Below are 20,985 nucleotides of genomic sequence, written 5' to 3'. Positions count from 1 at the left end.
AACGCATGCACCCATCTTGCCCTCCCCATCTCTCGTCCTGTAAAAACTCATCCATTTCCTACACCTCTTTTTCCTTGTGCACAGTCGAATCCAGTACATCAAAGGAAAACCCCGCTCACAGATCCCAATATCCTACATGATAACTAAACCTAAGCTGTGCCACTACACTCATATCCCACTCTCCATGCACCGCCATGGCTTAGCACATTGGACTCGCATTCGGGAGGGTGACGGTTCAAATCTGCGCCCGAGCATCCTGATTCAGGTTTTCCGCGATTTCCCTTAATCGTTCCAGGCAAATGCTGATATGATTGCTTTGAAATGTTGCGGCCGATTTCCTTCCCCATCCATGAAACAATCCGGGTTCTGTTCCATTTTTAATAACGTTGAACGCAACGGGATGTTAAACCTAATCTACCTTTCTTTCTTCCTCCACGCTCCACGCTCTCCTTCTGGAACTTCAACGAGCTTCCACTTCCTAACCATAAAATTAGTACTGATGTATATTTTTCCTACCAGCCATAGCCTACAACGCTCTATCCCACAATTATACGTATGTTTCCCATCGTTTTTCTGCAGTGAAGATGCTCGCGTTCAGTATATTAGCTACGCCACACGCAGTTCTTCATTGTCCAATTACTCTAAACAATTTTACATCTTTTAACACGATCTTAACTGTTTTCCGTACATTACTGACACAATCATTACGAAATCGCAGCGCTGTCATCGTCATCCCTTTATATTATTAACTACCATGTAAATGATTTGTCTGAATTGAGAATATGTGAAACTGTCATCTACGTATAGTATTTAAACTCGAAATAATCACTTGATTCTCTTATACAGTACAACTCTGTAAAAGAAATAAGTTTGGCAGACGTCGTTTGTATCCACTACGATCCCGCTCCATTGTGGGTAATCGAAATAAGAATAAGGAAGAAAAAATATTTTTGATGTATTTCACAATCATACAGGGAGTGAATGTTACGTAATCAGTGAGTGATCTGCTTCTTGTTAACGCTTGCCCTGGGATTCTCCGTGCTGTAATTATCTTTGAGTTACTGTCGTCTGATTTCTACTCCCTGTTTGTGAACAGTTAATAATGCCCCTGCCGACTGTACTGCGAGAGACGATGCGTTACTTTCGGTGACTGTTGGCTGTTAGCGCCTGTCTCGGGTGACTTCATTAGGACGACAGTAACTAGACGCAGTGATTACCTGGACGCCTTCGATCCACCTGTTGCAGCGGCTTGTTAACGTCCTAGCAACGGTAGCGTTGGGGCGCCAGGTGTCCTTTCCTTTGTGTACGCTTTTGGCGTTATTTTTCATAATTTTAATGAACCATGCCGAGCTAGTTAGATCTCATTAGGAAACTGAACTACCGGAGTTTTATGTCTCTGTTATCAGGAGGGGACACGATTCCCTCAGGGTGCGAAACGATGAGCACGTAAACAGCGCCTCCTTTGATCTGTACAGCTTAACGAGTAGCCACTGCAGATTGACGTAAGACCTTCGGACACCGGAAGACTGATCTTCCTCAGACACACTTTACACCTGCTTTGGAACTGAATCTCCTTCCGATACCAAGGTCACTAGAGGTGATACAACATAATTTATGTCTACGTCTGGGAAGAAAAGCAGCAGTCAGCGTAATATTTCGTATAAGTATTAAGTATTTAGACGTGGCAAAGAATAGGATAAATAATACGAAACTTGGCCATTAGCGTTTATTTCTCACTAGTTGTGCCCGGCCTGTATTCCAATGTCTTTTTTTCTTTATAAGTGAGTACACATATGCAAATAAGACACATTTATATGTACAGAATAAATGAAAACAATAATTTTTGTGTACTAAATGAAATTTGAAAAAAATTTATTCTAGTGGTTTTGGATATGCAGTATTTTTTGTCTTTCCGTCTTCTGCAGATACAAATAAATTCTTCAGCTGTCCCACTCGTGAGCGTGAGACGTACGACCATGTGTTATGTGAGGCGTCTCTTCTAACAAGGGAACCTCCCCATCGCACCCCCCTCAGATGTGGTTATAAGTTGGCACAGTGGATAGGCCTTGAAAAACTGAACACATATCGATGGAGAAAACAGGAAGAAGTTGTGTGGAACTATGAAATAATAAGCAAAATATACAAACTGAGTAGTCCATGCGCAAGATATGCAACATCAAGGATAATATGAGCTCAAAAGCGCCGTGGTCCCGTGGTTATCGTGAGCAGCTGCAGAACGAGAGGTCATTGGTTCAAGTCTTTATTCGAGTGAAAAGTTTACTTTCTTTATTTTCGCAAAGTTATGATCTGTCCGTTCGTTCATTGACGTCTCTGTTCACTGTAATAAGTTTAGTGTCCGTGTTTTGCGACCGCACCGCAAAACCATGCGATTAGTAGGCGAAAGGATTTGCCTCTCCAATGGGATCCGAAAACATTTGATCGCAAGGTCATAGGTCAACCGATTCCTCCACAGGAAAACATGTCAGATTTATTCTATACGACACTGGTGATCGCATGTGCGTCACATGACAGGAATATGTTGTCGACCCATCTAACTTGTACACTTGGCGAATGGGTAAAAAGATTCTTCTACCTTGCCCGATTTAGGTTTTCTTGCGGATGTGATAATCACTCCCAAAAAAGTGATGAAAACATAAGAGTTTGTCACATAAACTGAAAATAAAAAATTAAACTTTTCACTCGAGGGAAGATTTGAACCAAGGACCTCTCGTTCCGCAGTTGCTCACGCTAACCACGGGACCACGGCGCTCCTGAGCTCACACTGATGTTATTTATCTTACCCATCAACTACTCGGTTCGTATATTTTGCTTATATTTTCATAGTTCCATACGACTTCTTCCTGTTTTCTCGATCGATCTGTGTTCAGTTTTTCAAGGCCTATCCACTGTGCCAACTTATAACTAAATCTGAGGGGGGTGCGATGGGGAGGTTCCCTTGTAAGAGTCGCCAAGAGCATTTTCTATGGTGTTTCAGCAGATATTTGCCATTTAGTTTTCGCAATGTGTAGCTGGAATCAGTCCAGAAAAATAGCGCTCATCACGTCTTTCATTCGACGCCCACTGTCGGGGGAAAGCTTTGGTTTGTTTCTGGTTACAAACAAAATAATTTTTAAAGTGGAATTTTACATGCCCATTCGACAGAGCGGTTCCAGATTAGCCTGGGTCGATATTCGTTGTACATGATTGTAGACAGCGGTGGTCGCGACAATGTACGGTCGCAAGAAGACCGGCCTCCCGACAGGGACAACCACCGTGTTCGGTGTACGTCTCTGGTGCATCTTATTGCATCTGAAGCAGCTGTACACATCAAAAAAATGTTTTGCATCACCTCAGTTCCGAGAGTTCCGGGACCTGTACAGAAAATTGGAATAGAGATCAACATGAACATCTCTGCCCTTTTTATTGCTCATAAAAACGACATATTATATGTTGTACCACCATACAGCGAGATCTTCAGAGGTGGTGGTCCAGATTGCTGTACACACCGGTACCTCTAATACCCATTAGAACGCTCTCTTGCATTAATGCATGCCTGTGTTCGTCGTGGCATACTATCCACAAGTGCATCAAGGCACTGTTGGTCCAGATTGTCCCACTCCTCAACGGCGATTCGGCGTAGATCCCTCAGAGTGGTTGGTGCGTCATGTCGTCCATAAACAGCCCTTTTCAGTCTATCCCAGGCATGTTGGGGTTCATGTCTGGAGAACATGCTGGCTAGTCGAGCGATGTCGTTATCCTAGAGGAAGCCATTCACAAGATGTGCACGATGGGGGCGCGAATTGTCGTCCATGAGCCGGCCGCGGTGGTCTCGCGGTTCTAGGCGCGCAGTCCGGAACCGTGCGACTGCTACGGTCGCAGGTTCGAATCCTGCCTCGGGCATGGATGTGTGTGATGTCCTTAGGTTAGTTAGGTTTAAGTAGTTCTAAGTTCTAGGGGACTGATGACCACAGCAGTTGAGTCCCATAGTGCTCAGAGCCATATGAACCATATATGTCGTCCATGAAGACGAATGCCTCGCCAATATGCTGCCGATATGGTTGCACTATCGGTCGGAGGATGGCATTCATGTATCGTACAGCGTTGCGTCACCTTCCATAACCACTAGCGGAATACGTCGGCTCCACATAATGCCACCCTAAAACAGCAGGGAACCTCCGTCTTGCTGCACTCGCTGGACAGTTTGTCTAAGGCGTTCAGCCTGACCGGGTTGCCTCCAAACACGTCTCCGACGATTGTCTGGTTGAAGGCATATGAGACACTCATCGGTGAAGAGAACGTGATGCCAATCCTGAGCAGTCCATTTGGCATGTCGTTGGGCCCAACTGTACCGCGCTGCATGGTGTCGTGGTTGCAAAGATTGACCTCGCCATGGAAGTCGGGAGTGAAGTTGCGCATCATGCAGCCTATTGCGCACAGTTTGAGTCGTAACACGACGTCCTGTGGCTGCACGAAAAGCATTATTCAACATGGTGTCGTTGCTGTCAGGGTTCCTCCGAGCCATAATCCATAGGCAGCGGTCATCCACTGCACTACTAGCCCTTGGGCGGCCTGAGAGAGGCATGCCATCGACTCTCTCTCTCACTATCTCTCTCTCTGTATCTAGTCCATGTCCGAACAACATACCTTTGGTTCACTCCGAGACACCTGGACACTTCCCTTCTTGAGAGCCCTTCCTGGCGCAAAGTAATGATGCGGACGCGATCGAACTTCGGTATTGACCGTCTAGGCATAGTTGAACTACAAGACAACACGAGCCGTGTACCTCCTTTCCGGTGGAATGACTGGAACTGATGGTTGTTTACATTTGTGGGCGGATTTTGTGACATCTCTGAACAGCCAAAGGCACTATGTCTGTGATATAATATCCACAGTGAACATCTGTCTTTAGTTCAGGGAACTGGGGAGATGCAAAACATTTGTTGATGTGTGTATTTGAGCAGCAGTTGGTGCCAAAGTGACTTTGTCCCAACTGTTACAAATCGTTTACTTCAATGACAACTCCAAAACAGACGCCCTGTACCATGCATTCCAGTGATATCAAACTATCGTCATTTGCGACTACAGTGGTGTCAGGTGAGAGCACATAGGAGGGAAGGGTGGAGGTCTGTTGTGATTTATGATGAAAACTAGTTCTGCCTCGGTGCCTGTGATGGCCGTGTATTGGTTAGGCGGAGGCCAATTGAGGGCTTGCAACCAACCAGTCTGCATGCTAGGCACACCGGACCTACACCTGGACTTGTGGTCTGGGTGTGGTTTCGTATGACAGCAGAAGCAATCTCGTGGTTATCCCACGCATCCTGACTGCAAAACTGTACGTCAGACTGGTCATTTGACGTGTTGTGCTGCCATTCATGAACAGCATTCTAGTGGGAGTTTTCCAACAGGATAACGTTCCCGCACATATCGGTGTTGTTACGCAACATGCCCTACGACATGTCGACATGTTGCCGTGGCCTGCCCTATCACCAGATCTGTCTCCAATCGAGCACATATCAGGCATCAACAGGCTACAAATACAGCGTTATCTAGTACAAACGTTAACCGTCCGTTTATTGACCGACCAAGTGCAATAGGCATGGAAATTCATCCCACAAACTGTACAACAACAATGCATACAGATTTGCATGCTTGCATTCAACAGTCTGGCGGTTACATTAGTTATTAATGTACCAGCATTTCACGTTTGCCTTGCCTTATCTCGTGCTTGCCTTAACCTGTGACCTTGACATGTTTATCACTTAAATATGTAGCCTAGAGAGATGTACACTGCTGGCCATTAAAATTGCTACACCAAGAAGAAACGCAGATGATAAACGGGTATTCATTGGAGAAATATATTATACTAAAACTCACGTGTGATTACATTTTCACGCAATTTGGGTGCATAGATCCTGAGAAATCAGTACCCAGAACAACCACCTCTGGCCGTAATAACGGCCTTGATACGCCTGGGCGTTGAGTCAAACAGAGCTTGGATGGCATGTAAAGGTACAGCTAGCCATGCGTCTTCAACACGATACCACAGTTCATCAAGAGTAGTGACTGGCGTATTGTGACAAGCCAGTTGCACGGCCACCATTGACCAGACGTTTTCAGTTGGTGAGAGATCTGGAGAATGTGCTGGCCAGGGCAGCAGTCGAACATTTTCTGTATCCAAAACGGCCCTTACAAGACCTGCAACATGCGGTCGTGCATTATCCTGCTGAAATGGAGGGTTTCGCAGGGATCGAATGAAGGGTAGAGCCACGAGTCGTATCACATATGAAATGTAACGTCCACTGTTCAAAGTGCCGTCAATGCGAACAAGAGGTGACCGAGACGTGTAACCAGTGGCACCCCATACCATCACGCCGGGTGATACGCCAATATGGCGATGACGAATACACGCTTCCAATGTGCGTTCACCGCGATGTCGCCAAACACGGATGCGACCATCATGATGCTGTAAACAGAACCTGTATTCATCCGAAAAAATACGTTTTGTCATTCGTGCACCCAGGTTCGTCGTTGAGTACACCATCGCAGGCGCTCCTGTCTGTGATGCAGCGCCAAGGGTAGCCGCAGCCATGGTCTCCGAGCTGATATTCCATGCTGCTGCAAACGTCGTCGAACTGTTCGTGCAGATGGTTGTCTTGCAAACGTCCCCATCTGTTGACTCAGGGATCGAGACGTGGCTGCACGATCCGTTACAGCCATGCGGATAAGATGCCTGTCATCTCGACTGCTAGTGATACGAGTCCGTTGGGATCCAGCAAGGCGTTCCGTATTACCCTCCTGAACCCACCGATTCCATATTCTGCTAACAGTCATTGGTTCTCGACCAACGCGAGCAGCAATGTCGCGATACGATAAACCGCAATCGCGATAGGCTACAATCCGATCTTTATCAAAGTCGGAAACGTGATGGTACGCATTTCTCCGCCTTACACGAGGCATCACAACACCGTTTCACCAGGCAACGCCGGTCAACTGCTGTTCGTGTATGAGAAATCGGTTGGAAACTTTCCTCATGTCAGCACGTTGTAGGTGTCGCCATCGGCGCCAACTTTGTGTGAATGCTCTGAATAGCTAAATCATTTGCATATCACAGCATCTTCTTCCTGTTAAATTTCGCGTCTGTAGCACGTCATCTTCGTGGTGTAGCAATTTTAATGGCCAATAGTGTGTTTCCGAAATTTCATTACTCTACACTAATTATATTTTGGTATTGTGATCTTTATTTGCGCCGTGTGTGTGTGTGTGTGTGTTTGTGTTTGTGTGTGTGTATGTATGTATGTATGTAACCGCTTTGTATCCCTACATGCAAAAAGAAAAAAAGAAAAAATATCCCGGGAAACTGTCGAAGGAAGTTTAGTTACTGTACGACAAGCTACCCACATGGTCTTCCATCAGACATCGCCGCCTTCCTTGAACTATGACCTATTAACTTATTGCATGAAGAGACTGTCTCCACGGGCAATTTCAAGACGAACGGAAGGTGATAGTTTTGCCACAGCCCAAGTAAAAAGTCCTTTGTTGTTGTTGTTATTGTTGTTCGTGGTGGCAGTGGTGGTGGTGGTGGCGGCGCTGGTTCTGGCTTAAGTCGAACTGGTTTGATTTGCAGAGCAGCGATGCAGGTATTGGCGAGTAGGTCTTTTCGCTGGCCAGCGCAGCTTCTGTAGCCCTTTCCAGCGCCCTTTCAGGCCTTGCCTTGGGACCTCCGCCGGCAGCATACCGCATCGGCGCTCCCCGGCGCGCCGGCCGTGGCCTTCCGCCCTGCGGTCCTCCACTTCGCCGAGGGCCCTCGAGGCTGCACTCGCCTCCGGCGGGCCCTCAGCTGGCCCCGCCTCGCACTCTGCGCGCTGCGCGCTAAACGCCGGGCCCTGCCCTTTGTGCCAGCCTGTCCCAGTCAACACCGCAGTACAGGGTAGCGTTTGGTATGGCTGTAAAGGAAAAAGACGATCTTCCTTAGATCTCTCGACTAGCCTGTTCCTACATTGATGCCTTGCGTGTCATCTTACGATACGTATCTTACCGCATCTGTCACTATTTCGCCCCTCCCTTATTCCACTCACGAATGGTGCGCGGAAGAACGACTGTCGCTAAATCTTCGTATAAGCTCTAATCTCTCTGATTTTCACGTTGTGATCATTTCGCGAGCCGCATGTGGGACGAAGTACAATGGAGTCTTTTTGTTTTGAAGTCATCAAGCTTCCTATTGGTTTGATGAGGTCCTCCACGAATTCCTCTCCTGTGCCGACCTCTTCATCTCAGAACAGCGTTTGCAACCTACGTCCTCAATTATTTGCTGGATGTATTTCAATCTCTGTCTTCCTATACAGTTTTTATCCTCCTGCCTGTAGAACAGTGGAAGGTATTCTGTTATGTCCGCACTATAACACAACAAATATTCCGTGATAACCAAATTTATTTGGCCTTCTGTCACTCAAAACAAAACTTAAGTTCTTCTACACAACACTTCGCTGGCTGTAGCGCCAAGGAGAAATCAGAGCCACTAGTAGAGAATACAACTCCAAACCACTGCCAACCAGTCGATACCGACGCGTCGCAAGTTTCCAGCCAGGGAGGCCACAGTACGGTTCGGTCGTCGTGAATCCAGCAGCCGGGTAGTAACACAGTCATCGACGAAGATTGAACTGGTTAAACGGGCTCAGGGAGCTCGCTTAAATCCGCAGGTCCGGCCAATCAGAGTGTTAGTAGATTGCGCCCTTATACGGTTGCTCACTCTGGTGGCAAGGGCAGCGCCGCCAGGGTAATCCGTATCGATAGTGGTGTGTACGCTGCGCTAACCCCGCGACGACGCGTTCACTTGCGCCAGTTGTTGACATAGTGTGCGGCGCCAGCGGTACTCGCTGCGTGCCGCGCGTGTGGTAGCACGCCGCGCCGAGTTGACGGCTGCTGTGCGGCGGCCGATACGACATATTCCATGATGTCTTGACGTATGTTCTACCATCCTGTCTCTTCTTCATGTCAGTGTTTCCCATATATTCCTTTCCTCGCCGATTCTGCGGTGAATCTCCTCATTCCTTACCTTAACAGTCCACCAAATTTTCAACATTCGTCTGTAGCACCACATCTCAGACGCTTCGGTTTTCTTCTGTTCCGTTTTTCCCACAGTCCATATTTCACTACCATACGATGCTGTGCCCCAAACGTGTATTCAAATTTTTTTTCAAATTAGGGCCTATGTTTGATACTAGTAGACTACTGTTTGCCAGGAATGCCCTTTTTACCAGTGCTAGTCTGCTTTCTATGTCCTGCTTGCTCCGTCAGTCATTGTTTATTTTGCTGGCTCGGTTGCAGAATTCCTTAACTTCATCTACTTCGTGTTCACCAAACCTGATATTAAGTTTCTCGCTATTCTCATTTCTGCTACTTCTTATTACTTTCGCCTTTCTTCAATTTACTATCAGGCCGTATACTTTACTCATTAGACTATTTGTTACATTCAGCAGATCCTGTAATTTTTCATCACATTCACTGGAGATAGGTATGTCATCAGCGAATCTTATCGTTGATGTCCTTCCACCTTGAATATTAAATCCACTCTCGAACCGTTCTTTTATTGCCGTAATTGCTTATTCGATGTACAGATTGAACAGTAAGGGTGAAAGACTAAATCCGTGTCTTACTCCCTTTTTAATTTTAGCACTTCGTTCTACGTCTTCCACTCTTACTGTTTCCTCTTGTCTCTTGTACACATGGTATATTACCCGTCTATAGCTTACCTCCATATTTCTAAGAATTTCGAACATCTTGCACCGTTTGACATTGTGCAACGCTTTTTCCAGGTCGATAAATCCTATGAATATGACTTGATTTTTCTTGTCTTGCTTCCATTATCAAACGCAACGTCAGAACTTCTTTTTTGGTGCCTGTGCCTTTACCTTTCCTAAAACCGTCTATTACATCCTCAGTTTGTTTTATGTTTTTCTGTATATTACTCCTGTCAGGAGATTTGATTATCCGAACCAATTAGGGGACATGGGTGTTCGGAAAAACGGTTTATTCGGAAAATTTAACTGTATGCCTTTATTTACCAATTTACTATTAAAAACTACATATATTTATAGCAACATGAATCTGTTTTATTATTATTAAAAAGGCTAGTACAGTAGGAACATATGTAGTAAAGCATAGCAAACAAAAATGCATTTTTCGTGTACAGTACATAAACACGGAATTAACGCCTTAAAAAATCTTTAATTTTGGTCTGTCTAAGCATGCCCATCCACTTACGAGCAGCTAAGTGATTCACATATTTGATGGCAGCTATCTGCTACTGGTCACTTCCATCTTGAACTTCGGACAATCGCAAGGCAGTTTCTAAACAAGTAAATGTTCAGAAGAAGCCGATAGATCTTCATTTTCTTTTTCTGGGCTGCTAGTTGATGAGATGCTGTGGGCGTCTTCTTTACCACGGACAAGGTTTACAATCTCGCAATCCTACATGATTTGCTGCCCTGGATCTGCGTCGTCGACACTCGTCCATTCTTGATCGTCTGAATGACAATCTTTTAGCACACTGGGCATTTCGGACATTTCATTCTGTCTGTCATTTTCAATTTGACCTGGGGCGTTTTGCGCTGTATCCAAAATTTTATTCCAGGCTTTTCTCAAATTCTGTTCCTTTACACGATCCCATGCTGCTCCGATCATGTAGGACGCATCTTTCAAATCAATAATTTTATGAGTTGTTAACAGATTGCAGCGCGGGATTAGCCGAGCGGTCTCAGGCGCTGCAGTCATGGACTGTGCGTGCTGGTCCCGGCGGAGGTTCGAGTCCTCCCTCGGGCATGGGTGTGTGTGTTTGTCCTTAGGATAATTTAGGTTAAGTAGTGTGTAAGCTTAGGGACTGATGACCCATAAGATTTCACACATATTTGAACATTCTTAACAGATTTTGTTCACCCTTCTCAGCTTACGTGACAGATCTTTTCTGTGATACCATTCGATAGTCTCAATAAAGCGTTGATCTATGGGCAGTATTAACAAGTTTACTTAGGTCCTTATCGTTTAAGATATCACATTAAAGCGTGTGAGTAAGATATACCTATAAGTTAATAACATACACTGAGGCGACAAATGTCATGGGATACCTCGAAATATCGTGTCAACCTCCTTTTGCCCGACATTGTGGAGCAACTCGACATAGCATCGACTCAACAAGTCACCGAAAGTGTCCTGCAGAAATATCGAGCCATGCTCCCTGTGATTTCGAAAGTGGTCCCGGTGCAGGATTTTTTGCGACGAGCTGACCTCTCGATTGTGTTTCCCCGTGACATGACATCCGTGTTTGGGAACATGGAATCCATGAATGGCTGCAAATGGTCTCCAAGTAGCCGAACATAACCATTTTCAGTCAATGATCGGTTCAGTCTAACCAGAGTTCCCAGTCAGCTCCATGCAAACACATCCCACAAATTGGAGCCGCCAACAGCTTTCACAGTGACTTGTTGACAACTTGCGTTCATGGCTTGGTTGGGTCTGCACCAAACTCGAGTCTTACCATCATCTCTTACCAACTGGAACCGCGAAACATCTGACCGGGCCGCAGAATTCCAATCGTCTACGGTCTAACCAATATGGTCACGAGCCCAGGAGAGGGACTGATAACCTCAGAAGTTAAGTCCCATAGTTCTCAGAGCCATTTGAACCCAGGAGAGGCGCTGTAGGCGACATCATTCTGTTAGCAAAAGCGCTCGCGTCGGTCGTCTGCTGCCTTAGCCCGTTAACGCCAAATTTCGCTGTACTGACCTAAGGGATTCGTCCGTCGTACGTCCTACATTGATTTCTGCGGTTATTTTACGCAGTGTTGCTTGTCTGTTAACACCGACAACTCTACGCAAACGCTGCAAACACCGTCGGCCGCTGCTCTCGGTCGTTAAGTGAAGGCCGTCGGCCACTGAATTGTCCGTGGCGAGAGGTAATGTCTGAAATTCGACATTCTCGGCACACTCTGTGGATCTCGCACTATTGAACGTCCTAGCGATTTACGAAATGGAATGTCCCATTCGTCTAGTTTCAATTACCATTCCGTGTTCACAGTCTGTTAATTCCCGTCGTGCGATCATAGTCACGTCGGAAACCTTTTCACGTGAATCACCTGAGTACAAATGACAGCTCTGACGACGTACTGCCCTTTCATTCCTTGTGTACGAGATACTATCTCCGTCTGTGTATGTGAATATCGCTATCCCGTGACTTTTGTCACTTCGCTGTAGATGTCCAAGCGTTATTGCTCATATGCTCATGTATAATTTGAAATTGGCACGTGATACGATGTGCTTCTGTTGCGAATGAATGTTAACTTCGCACTGGGGTTAATCTATATGAAGATGTTCGATATGTTTTACTGTTTTTTCGTCATAATTGGTGCAGAGCATTCTGACACAGAATGTGGACTAACAAATCACATACAAACTTTTTCCGTCGAAAAGAACGGCTTCGAGAAGTAATCCCTGTTACAGTGGCATGACCTGGAAACGTACTCGCAATATTCTCAAAGTTTCTCTGAAGCGCCCTGCCCCTGCCGCAGATTGTCTATAAAATGCGTTTACCACGATATTTAACCCACATTCTTTGCATACTTTCATCCAGATTATTTCACATTCGGATTCTGTTATAACCTCACTAGACATTATAGGGTTTTTGACGACCATAAATCCGCCGCTACCATTCTTGCGAGATATATTCCAATCTGAACATAGTATTTCGCTGGTATTCACTTCTTGCTCCACAAATTTTCTGCTACGAGTGCTTTTGAAATGCAAAATGTGACATTGTGATTAAGTGGCTTACTTGTTTCCATCGTGGGCACACAAGCCTGGAATATTAGTTCGAAAGTTCATCTCTCAACCATGAACTGCGAACTGCAAATTAAGTTTTATTACAACGAAACAGAATGTTACATGTGAGCACTGTTAACTTATTATGAGAAAGTGAAGACTTCAGGGAGTGAAAGTAAATAACATATGTAGGTAATGAAATGAGCGTTATGCTTGTATGTATCAGTGTTGTTTCGAATAATTTTGACGTAAAGAAATTATTTTCAATTTATAGGCAGTTCTTTCTTTTCGCACGAAAACAGTTGTAAGTCTAAATAAATGCGCTCCGTTCCCTTATATGTATGTCTAGTCTTCCATTTCTCCTTCAACGCCTCTTTCTGTGATGTTTTAGTGTGTGTGCTGTACTTGCATTATTGTTTTGTTACAGCGTTTGTCGATTCACAATACTGTTACTTATCTTACACCTTCCATTAATTTGTACTTCTATTCTGAGTAATTTTTCACTTGCATTGCCGGCCGGAGTGGCCGTGCGTTTCTAGGCGCTACAGTCTGCAATGTGTTCGAGAAGTGCGTTCCTCTTTCCTAAAATGCGGTGTACTTATTCTGTACACTAGGTAACTGCTCGACTATAATCCACAGAGGAGCAACGTTTAGTCGTTTCCTGATGCGTGTACGGTCTGAGATGGAACTAAATGTATTTTCAGTACATGACAGAGCTCGAAGGTGCTTAACAACTCTGTCGCAAGTGCCGTTTGTGGTCGTGTTTTGTATTTTTCCTGACCTATATTTCAGATATGGTGGAACTGTGGTCACTTCTGTAGATGACAGCACGCATGTGTTGCATCCTAAAGGCACTGCCAAGCGGCCGGTGAGTACCCAATGTGCACTGATTCTATTGTAGTTTTATATCATATATATTAACTATTTGTTTTAATTAATATTAGTTTATTAAGAAAGAGTTGATAACTTCGATAAAGTTTGGCCACAGTCACTTATTTTAGAATTTTTCTTCTTGAGCTAACATGCATCAGTCATTTACAAAACATTCAGACCGTTTGTTTCCTTTAACTTAATGATGATAATATGAAAGCATTTGGTATAGGCTGCCCTGCATTACAGCTACGTCATATGGGAACAGAATCACCTTGGCTTATCGACATAACTTGCACTGCAGACTACATCTCAGAGGTATAGATCACCTTACACAAAAGATGTGTTGTGTTGGAGTAGTGTCTGTGTACCTTATCGACCTGCTTTGCAGGGCAACCTACATGTCAGCAACAAAAGAAAGCTTTATAGCGTAGTGGAAGATGGCCTTTCAGGGTTTACATATTTATATGGGCTTAGCTGGGGGATGGTTGACAGAGATAGAGAGGGGGGCAGGAGGGTGTGGATTAGTTAGAGGGAGTAGGAGGAAATGGACAAGGTGAGGGAGAGGAGGAGATGTGCAGAGAGATGGGGGTTGGATACAAAAAAAGGGAATCGGAGGAGATGGTTAGGGGGAGATGGCGAGGCAAACGTGGTGGACAGAGAAAAGAAGGTTTGGAGGAGATAGAGGGGCAGAAGTGATGAGTAGAGGGGAGACAGGGAGGACAGAGTTAGAGAGGGAGAGGGAGAGAGAGAGAGAGAGAGAGAGAGAGAGAGAGAGAGAGAGAGGGGAGGGAGGGAGAGGGGGAGAGATGGGTGGAGGGAGGAAGGGAGGGAGTGAGAGAGAGGGAGGGAGGGATGTGGGGTGGCGATGAAATAGAGAGAGAGGACGACAGCGAGCTGTTGAGCTGCACAGAGAGAATGGGGTGGAGTAGATAGAGAGAGGGATGTGGAGAGGACAACAGAAAGAGAGGTAGAGGAGATTGTCAGAGAGAGGAGGAGGAAGGGGAGATGCAGGAGGCAGGGGAAGGTGCAGAGGGCTAGTCAGTGAGTGGAAAACAAAGACGGGGAGGAGGAAATGGACGGTGGGGGGGGGGGGGAGAGTGGTCATTGGCAGATGTCTTGTAGAATTTCGAAATCTATATTATTGTGTAGAGCAGAAATTGTAGGAATTGTGACTGCTGCTTCTGTCACTAGGAGAAAATATTCTTGCAACCCCTACCTTGTGATATGTTTAGTTACAACTTGCTTTAGTGTAAAATTATTGCATGTGACCTGAAATGGAGCAGCAATTTGACTCTTTACTCTGGATCATTGTGTCGATCGTTACCGATTTAGAAATTGCCTAACCGTTCCACATCTATAGATGAGTTGAAAGATTTTTTCTTTCACATATCAACATATGTGATCTTTCCACTGGTGTCGGATTTACATGAAAGGTATGAAAGCGTGCAAGGTCACAGCTCGAAAGGAGATTAGTCCTGGATAACGTAAAGACTTGCACCAGCTTTGCATTTACTGTAATAAATGGCAGCTTTTATTACACGTGGATATCTGCAAGATAGTACCCATAACGAAGAGAAATATCCGATAATTTCCGATTATAAGTTTATTGGTAGGCATCTGGAACACTTCACATCGAACTATTAGGGGCGATGATCCTGAAACAGAGGTAATGATTACGTGGATAAATTCTACATGTACTTGTTGCTGACTTCTGAAATGCTAATTTTATCATTGTAATAGTACCAACTGAAATGGTTCCAAGTCACCTGAGTGCCTCCAACCATTTTAAGGGGAAATTTTATGGATCCATCATCCATCCTGTCGTTCTTTACGGCGCAGAATGTTGGGCAGCGACGACAAAACTTCTGCTTGGAGACAAACATTTTCCGTCATTATGTGGATGTAACAAGGGTGAATCCTGATAAAATGAACACGTAAAGGAACGAATGAGAGTGACAAAGAGTCATCACCAAATTAAGAACAACACACCTCAGTTGTTATGGGGACATCACCAGAAGTGACGGAATTCCTTGCCTCAAACCCCTGGTAGCGCCCGCTCTGCAGGAAGTTGCGACGGGAAACAATCAAACCAAAGACTTCGCATAAATGCGAGACCCACGTCATGAAATACGAATGTAACGATGATGAAATGGGATTCAGACTACTCGTAAGACACTGCTTTTTATCAGCTATTTGTGCCATTGAGCAGTTTGTACCCTGAATGTGATGAAAATCTTGTTTTTATAGAAGTTTTGTTTGTTATCGTTCTAAAACAACCATCACTACAGCACAGCTGTATACAGCGTGGTTCGGCTAGCCCTACCTAGGAATTTTATGCAAGCTGCAACGCCTTCGAATACCACATGTGAGATTTTCATATTGTCTCAATCGCTACATGCAAGTACGGGGTGTTCAAAAAGTCTCTCCACAGTGCCGTATGATTGTTAGCCGCGCCTGCCGTTGCAGCAGTGAATATACCGAAATGAAACTCAGTGAAATATAAGTTATTAATTTATTGAATATTCATTTTTACTTACAAATTTTCTCATTAAATGTTGAAAGTGTCCCCCCTGTTGTTGACTACACAATTCAGTTCGTCTAATCATGTTTCCAAACACAAGCTGTAACATTTCTTCTGTAAAAGAAACAGTGAAAGTGGATATTAAGCACTCCGTCTTCAGGCCACGAGTGGCCTACCGGTACCATCCGACCGCCGTGTCATCCTCAGTGGAGGATTCGGATAGGAGGGGCGTAGGGTCAGCACACCGCTCTCCCGGTCGTAAGATGGTATTCTTGACCGAAGCCGCTACTATTCGGTCGAGTAGCTAGCTCCTCAATTGGCATCACGAGGCTGATTGCACCCCGAAAAATGGCAACAGCGCATGGCGGCCTGGATGGTCATCCATCCAAGTGCCGATCACGCCCGACAGCGCTTAACATCGGTGATCTTACGGGAACCGGTGTATCCACTGCGGCTAGGCCGTTGCCTGGATATTGCAGTTTTCAATTCATCGATGGATTTTGGACAGTTTTAATAGACATTTGCTTTCGCTGCAGCCCAGAAGAAAAAGTCAGGTGGTGTTAGGTCAGACGATCGTGGAGGCCAAAGTCCCTGTGAAATTATGCGATCACCAAAAACATCAGCAAGCAGTGATATTGAAACGCGAGCTGTATGCGCGGTTGCTCCATCTTGTTGAAAATAACCGTTCAGTATTTCACTTAACACAAGTTCCCCTATGAATGGGTACGGAATATCTCTGCAGTATCGTTGTGCGTTTATTGTTTCGTTGAAAAATATGGGACCTACAATCCGACGTCTAGAAATTGCAATCCAAACTCCTATTTTCACAGAATGAAGTGGTTCCTCATGAGTACACGATGGATTTGCCGTACTCCATATACGAGATTTTTGCGAGTTCATATACCCGGATAAATGAAACAAAGCCTCATCGGTGAAAAAGTTTCATTAAGAATATCCCTTCCATTTTGTTGAACGAAATTTTTGAACCATTGACAATAATCCAGTCTCGTGCCATGATCGGTATTTTTCAGTTCTTGCTCGACTGTCACTTTGTATGGGAAAAGTTTTAATTTTTTCCTTACAGCTGTGCGGCTCGTTCCGACACTAACATCGATTTCCTGGGCAAGTTTTCTTACTGACTTGTTCGGACTCATGGACATTTTATCGGAAATATCGAGTAGTTCTTCCTCAGACAAAACGCTCGGACGACCACTTCTCGGTGCATCTGTCACTGAACCCGCACTTCTAAATTTGTTGATCAAATCTCACACAGTATTGCGATGTGGGAGTTTTGTCTCAGGGAAAACTGAATTAAATGTTTGAAGAACTGAAACTGTGTATTTGCCGCCAGCTTTGAACACTTGTTCGACTAAAAACGCACGTTCTTCAATGGTTAGCATTTTAACAGTGACAAAAACCAAACAAACGAATAAAGGAACTAAACTTATACGTTCACGTCAACACGCAACGACACACATCAACGATACTACTGACGCTGGCTGAGATAAACGGAACAGTGGAATGTTGGGAGAGTCCACTTGAAGGGAAGTAACCCAGGCAGGCGAACAATCATACGGCACGCGCGGCTAACAATCATACGGCACTGCGGAGAGACTTTTTGAACACCCCATATTAGTCGTGTAGAAAAGAAAACTGATCAGGACCTATTGTAAGAAATTTAATGTAGTTGAATTTTATACTGGGATACGTTTTCGTTAGAGGCCATAGTTCTCGAATTATTCAAGAAAAATTTACAAAAGTGACCATGAAACGCGTTTTTGTTGAATAACTCCAGCGATAACGTACACCATTACAAAATTTAACTACATTCAATTTCATTCTAAAAGGTCCTGTTCATTTTCTCCGTAGTACCAATAATTTGTGCTTAGCAAGTGAGAGTATGTGAAATTTCGCGCGTAGTTTTTGAAGACGCTGTGCGTTGCATAAAACCGATAGGTGCAGCCAGTTGAATCCCCCCATATATGATGTTTCTGGCCTCGAACACATAGCACTTAATAGGAACGTAGTTTTCTGAAGATGGATGAAATTATTCGTTGCATTAATAACGAAGTGTTTGTAAATTATTACAACAGATTTTTAATTTTTTTTTCCTTTAATGGTGAGTAACGGAATTACAACGTGACAAATTATGACCAAAGTAGAATGGATATAAAATGCACACTGACAATAGTAAGAAAAGCAATTCTCAGAACAAGAAAGTTGTTATCTAATATAAATGTAAGTGCTTGAAAGTCTTCTGTGAGGGTGTTTGTCTGGAGTTTAGCCTTGTACGGAAGTGGACGATAAACAGTTCAGGCAGGAATGGAATAGAAGATATTGAAATAGGGCGGTACAGGAGAACATTGAAAATTACATTAATAGATCTGATAACTAATGAAGAAGAATTGAATATACGATGGGCGTTCAGTAACTAATGCAGCATATTTTTTTCTCGGGCAATTTCCGTAAAAAAAAAAACCGAATGTGTTATGGGACACCGTGAGAGATTCCCGCTTCAGCCCATATAGTTTCATGAAGTTCCGATAAGTGGTGGCGTTCCAAGCTGAGAGCTGTCATTGATTTGTTTCGCCATTCACAGGCGCCTATAGTATGTCTATGGAGACGTGACAGTGAACAAAAGCACGGTAAGTCGGTGGGCGAAGTGTATGTACTCGTAATATTCGCAACAAGGTCGAGCAAACCTGTCCCATCTCCCACGTGTCGGCCGGCCGCACACAACTGAGACTCGTGCAATGTTCGAACGTGCCTACACTCTCATTCGATGTGATCGACGGATCATAATCAAACACCTCGCCGTTTAATTGGACGTCTCTGTTGGTAGTGCTGCGCACAGGAGAGGAGCTCAAAAAACTTTGCTGGACTGTTCTTCCACACGCACCTCACTAGAGCCAGCATCTCGCACCTTCCGACTCCCATCTGTTTGGCACTATGAGGATGCACTCCGCAGGAAACAATACGTGGATCACCGGGAGGTTATTGATGCAGAAAGACGTTGGCTCCGACGTCGACCAGTAAAGTGGTACCAACGGGGCATAAGGCCCTCCACGTAAGATGGCGTAAGTGCCTCACATTGAACGTATATTATGTTAAAAAATAGCGTTTCGTAGCCAAAAGAGTAGGAAATGATATGGTGTATTGGAATCCTTAATAAAACCAACCTGCTTTCCGAAAAAGTGTTGCATTACTTATTAAACGCCCGTCGTACATCATTATTATGGTAAAAAGAAATTTATGATAGAACTTGACTAAAGGGAGGGATCAGCTTGCAGGACACATCCCAAGGCTTCAAGGAACCATCAGTATGATAATGGTGGGAAATGTAGGGCTAAACGTTGTAGAGGGAGACGAAGACTTGACTGCTGTAAGGTTCAAATTGATGTAGGTTGTTGGGTTATGCAGAGATGAAGGGGCTTGTACAAGACAGACTAGCGCGAAGCACTACACCAAACCAGATATAGGACAGAAGGCGACAAAAGCAACAACAATCACCATCTTCATTTTTTACTACTTGTTCACGTTTTCAAATGTTCTGACATAATACCTCCAAACACTTCAATTTTTTTCGAAAACGCGTTGTAATCCAGTGGTTTTTGTTAATTAAAACAGATTGCAGATGTGACATTGCACAGTATCTGGTCGGGGCGTGTCGTGTGTGGACTTGATGTAACCGAAGCACAGTTGACGTGCTACATGGAACGTGGCTCAGCATGTACGGCGACATAACAACAACACGCGACATAATCTGTGTGAGAATCCAGTCCAGCTGTGTTTCGTGCATTTTTCCTTTTTTAATTCATCATATTGGTTGCTGGCTGGCTCCTGCTAATTTCCGCTATTCAGCCGGACAGAATTTGAAATACAAATTAATCAGTTTTTGTATGTCGCTTGTGATATTAAAATTATGGGGCGAAAAACCGTTAAATATAAAGTCTCATATTCTAGCGAGCGTTGTTGTACTAAGCCATGACTAAGCTGGGCTGTTCAGATTAATTCATACACGTCTGGTGATCTGCGATTGTGCTGTTAGTGTTGTCCTTTGTTCGTGGTCATCGTTAGAGGAACAATTGTGATGATGATGTCAGTGTGTACGGAATAAGCTTCTAGCTGTGGAGATGTGATTTTCGATCACGGGTGGGTTATGTAGTTAAGAAGAACTAAACAGGAAAAGTTACGTGACATGGGGGAAACAGGACAATTTGAAACATCGAAAAATCGGATGTAACTGGGGACAAAGCAAAGCAGACATGTATTCTTCGTAGTGTGCGGCTAAAGAGTGATAGATTGTAGCTAATAGATGAAAAATACTCTCGGTATCCAGCTTTCGTAAACCGAGTTAAAATTCTCGAGCTTTCGACAGCTGTACTGCCATCGTCGTAATAGTTGAAACCACTGGCTTCAGGAAACAGTTAGACATCCTCTTCATATGTGTAAACCACACATGAAGAGGATACTTAGCAATTCTAAAAGTTAGTAGTTTCAGCTCCTGGAGACGATGGCGGTGAAAGGTGTCACATTATCAAGAATTTTAATTAGGTTTACGTGAATTGCAAACCAAGAATAATTTATTCAGTTATGCCGCTGCTAATGATTCAGGGGTACAGTAGCTCTTGGTTTTCTGCAACACTGAGGGAAACCTCGTTCTAGCTTACGCTGTCATATACATTGATAGTATCATGTAAAGCAGACGTATTGTACAAATCATTTGGTGCTCGAAAAGGTGTACTACCTGAAAAGTTTTCTGGAAGTTTTGAAAATTGCTAT

The 20,985-nt window shown here is 44.3% G+C and overlaps 1 protein-coding gene across 4 annotated transcripts in view; it reads left to right on the top strand.

Moving 5' to 3' along the window:
- The window catches only part of LOC126251488 (DNA ligase 3), a 605,411-nt gene that overhangs the window by 544,786 nt on the left and 39,640 nt on the right, over positions 1–20,985 (top strand). For all 4 annotated transcript variants that reach the window (XM_049951944.1, XM_049951947.1, XM_049951945.1 and 1 more), the window contains one exon: positions 13,602–13,677. In XM_049951944.1, the coding sequence (XP_049807901.1) occupies positions 13,602–13,677 (76 nt within the window). The remainder of the gene's footprint in view (positions 1–13,601; positions 13,678–20,985) is intronic.

Source organism: Schistocerca nitens, chromosome 4 (genome assembly GCF_023898315.1).
Source record: "Schistocerca nitens isolate TAMUIC-IGC-003100 chromosome 4, iqSchNite1.1, whole genome shotgun sequence".
Classification (NCBI taxonomy): Eukaryota; Metazoa; Arthropoda; class Insecta; order Orthoptera; family Acrididae; genus Schistocerca; species Schistocerca nitens.
Note: the sequence above shows the minus strand (reverse complement) of the source record. Positions and strands in the feature narration are given on the sequence as shown.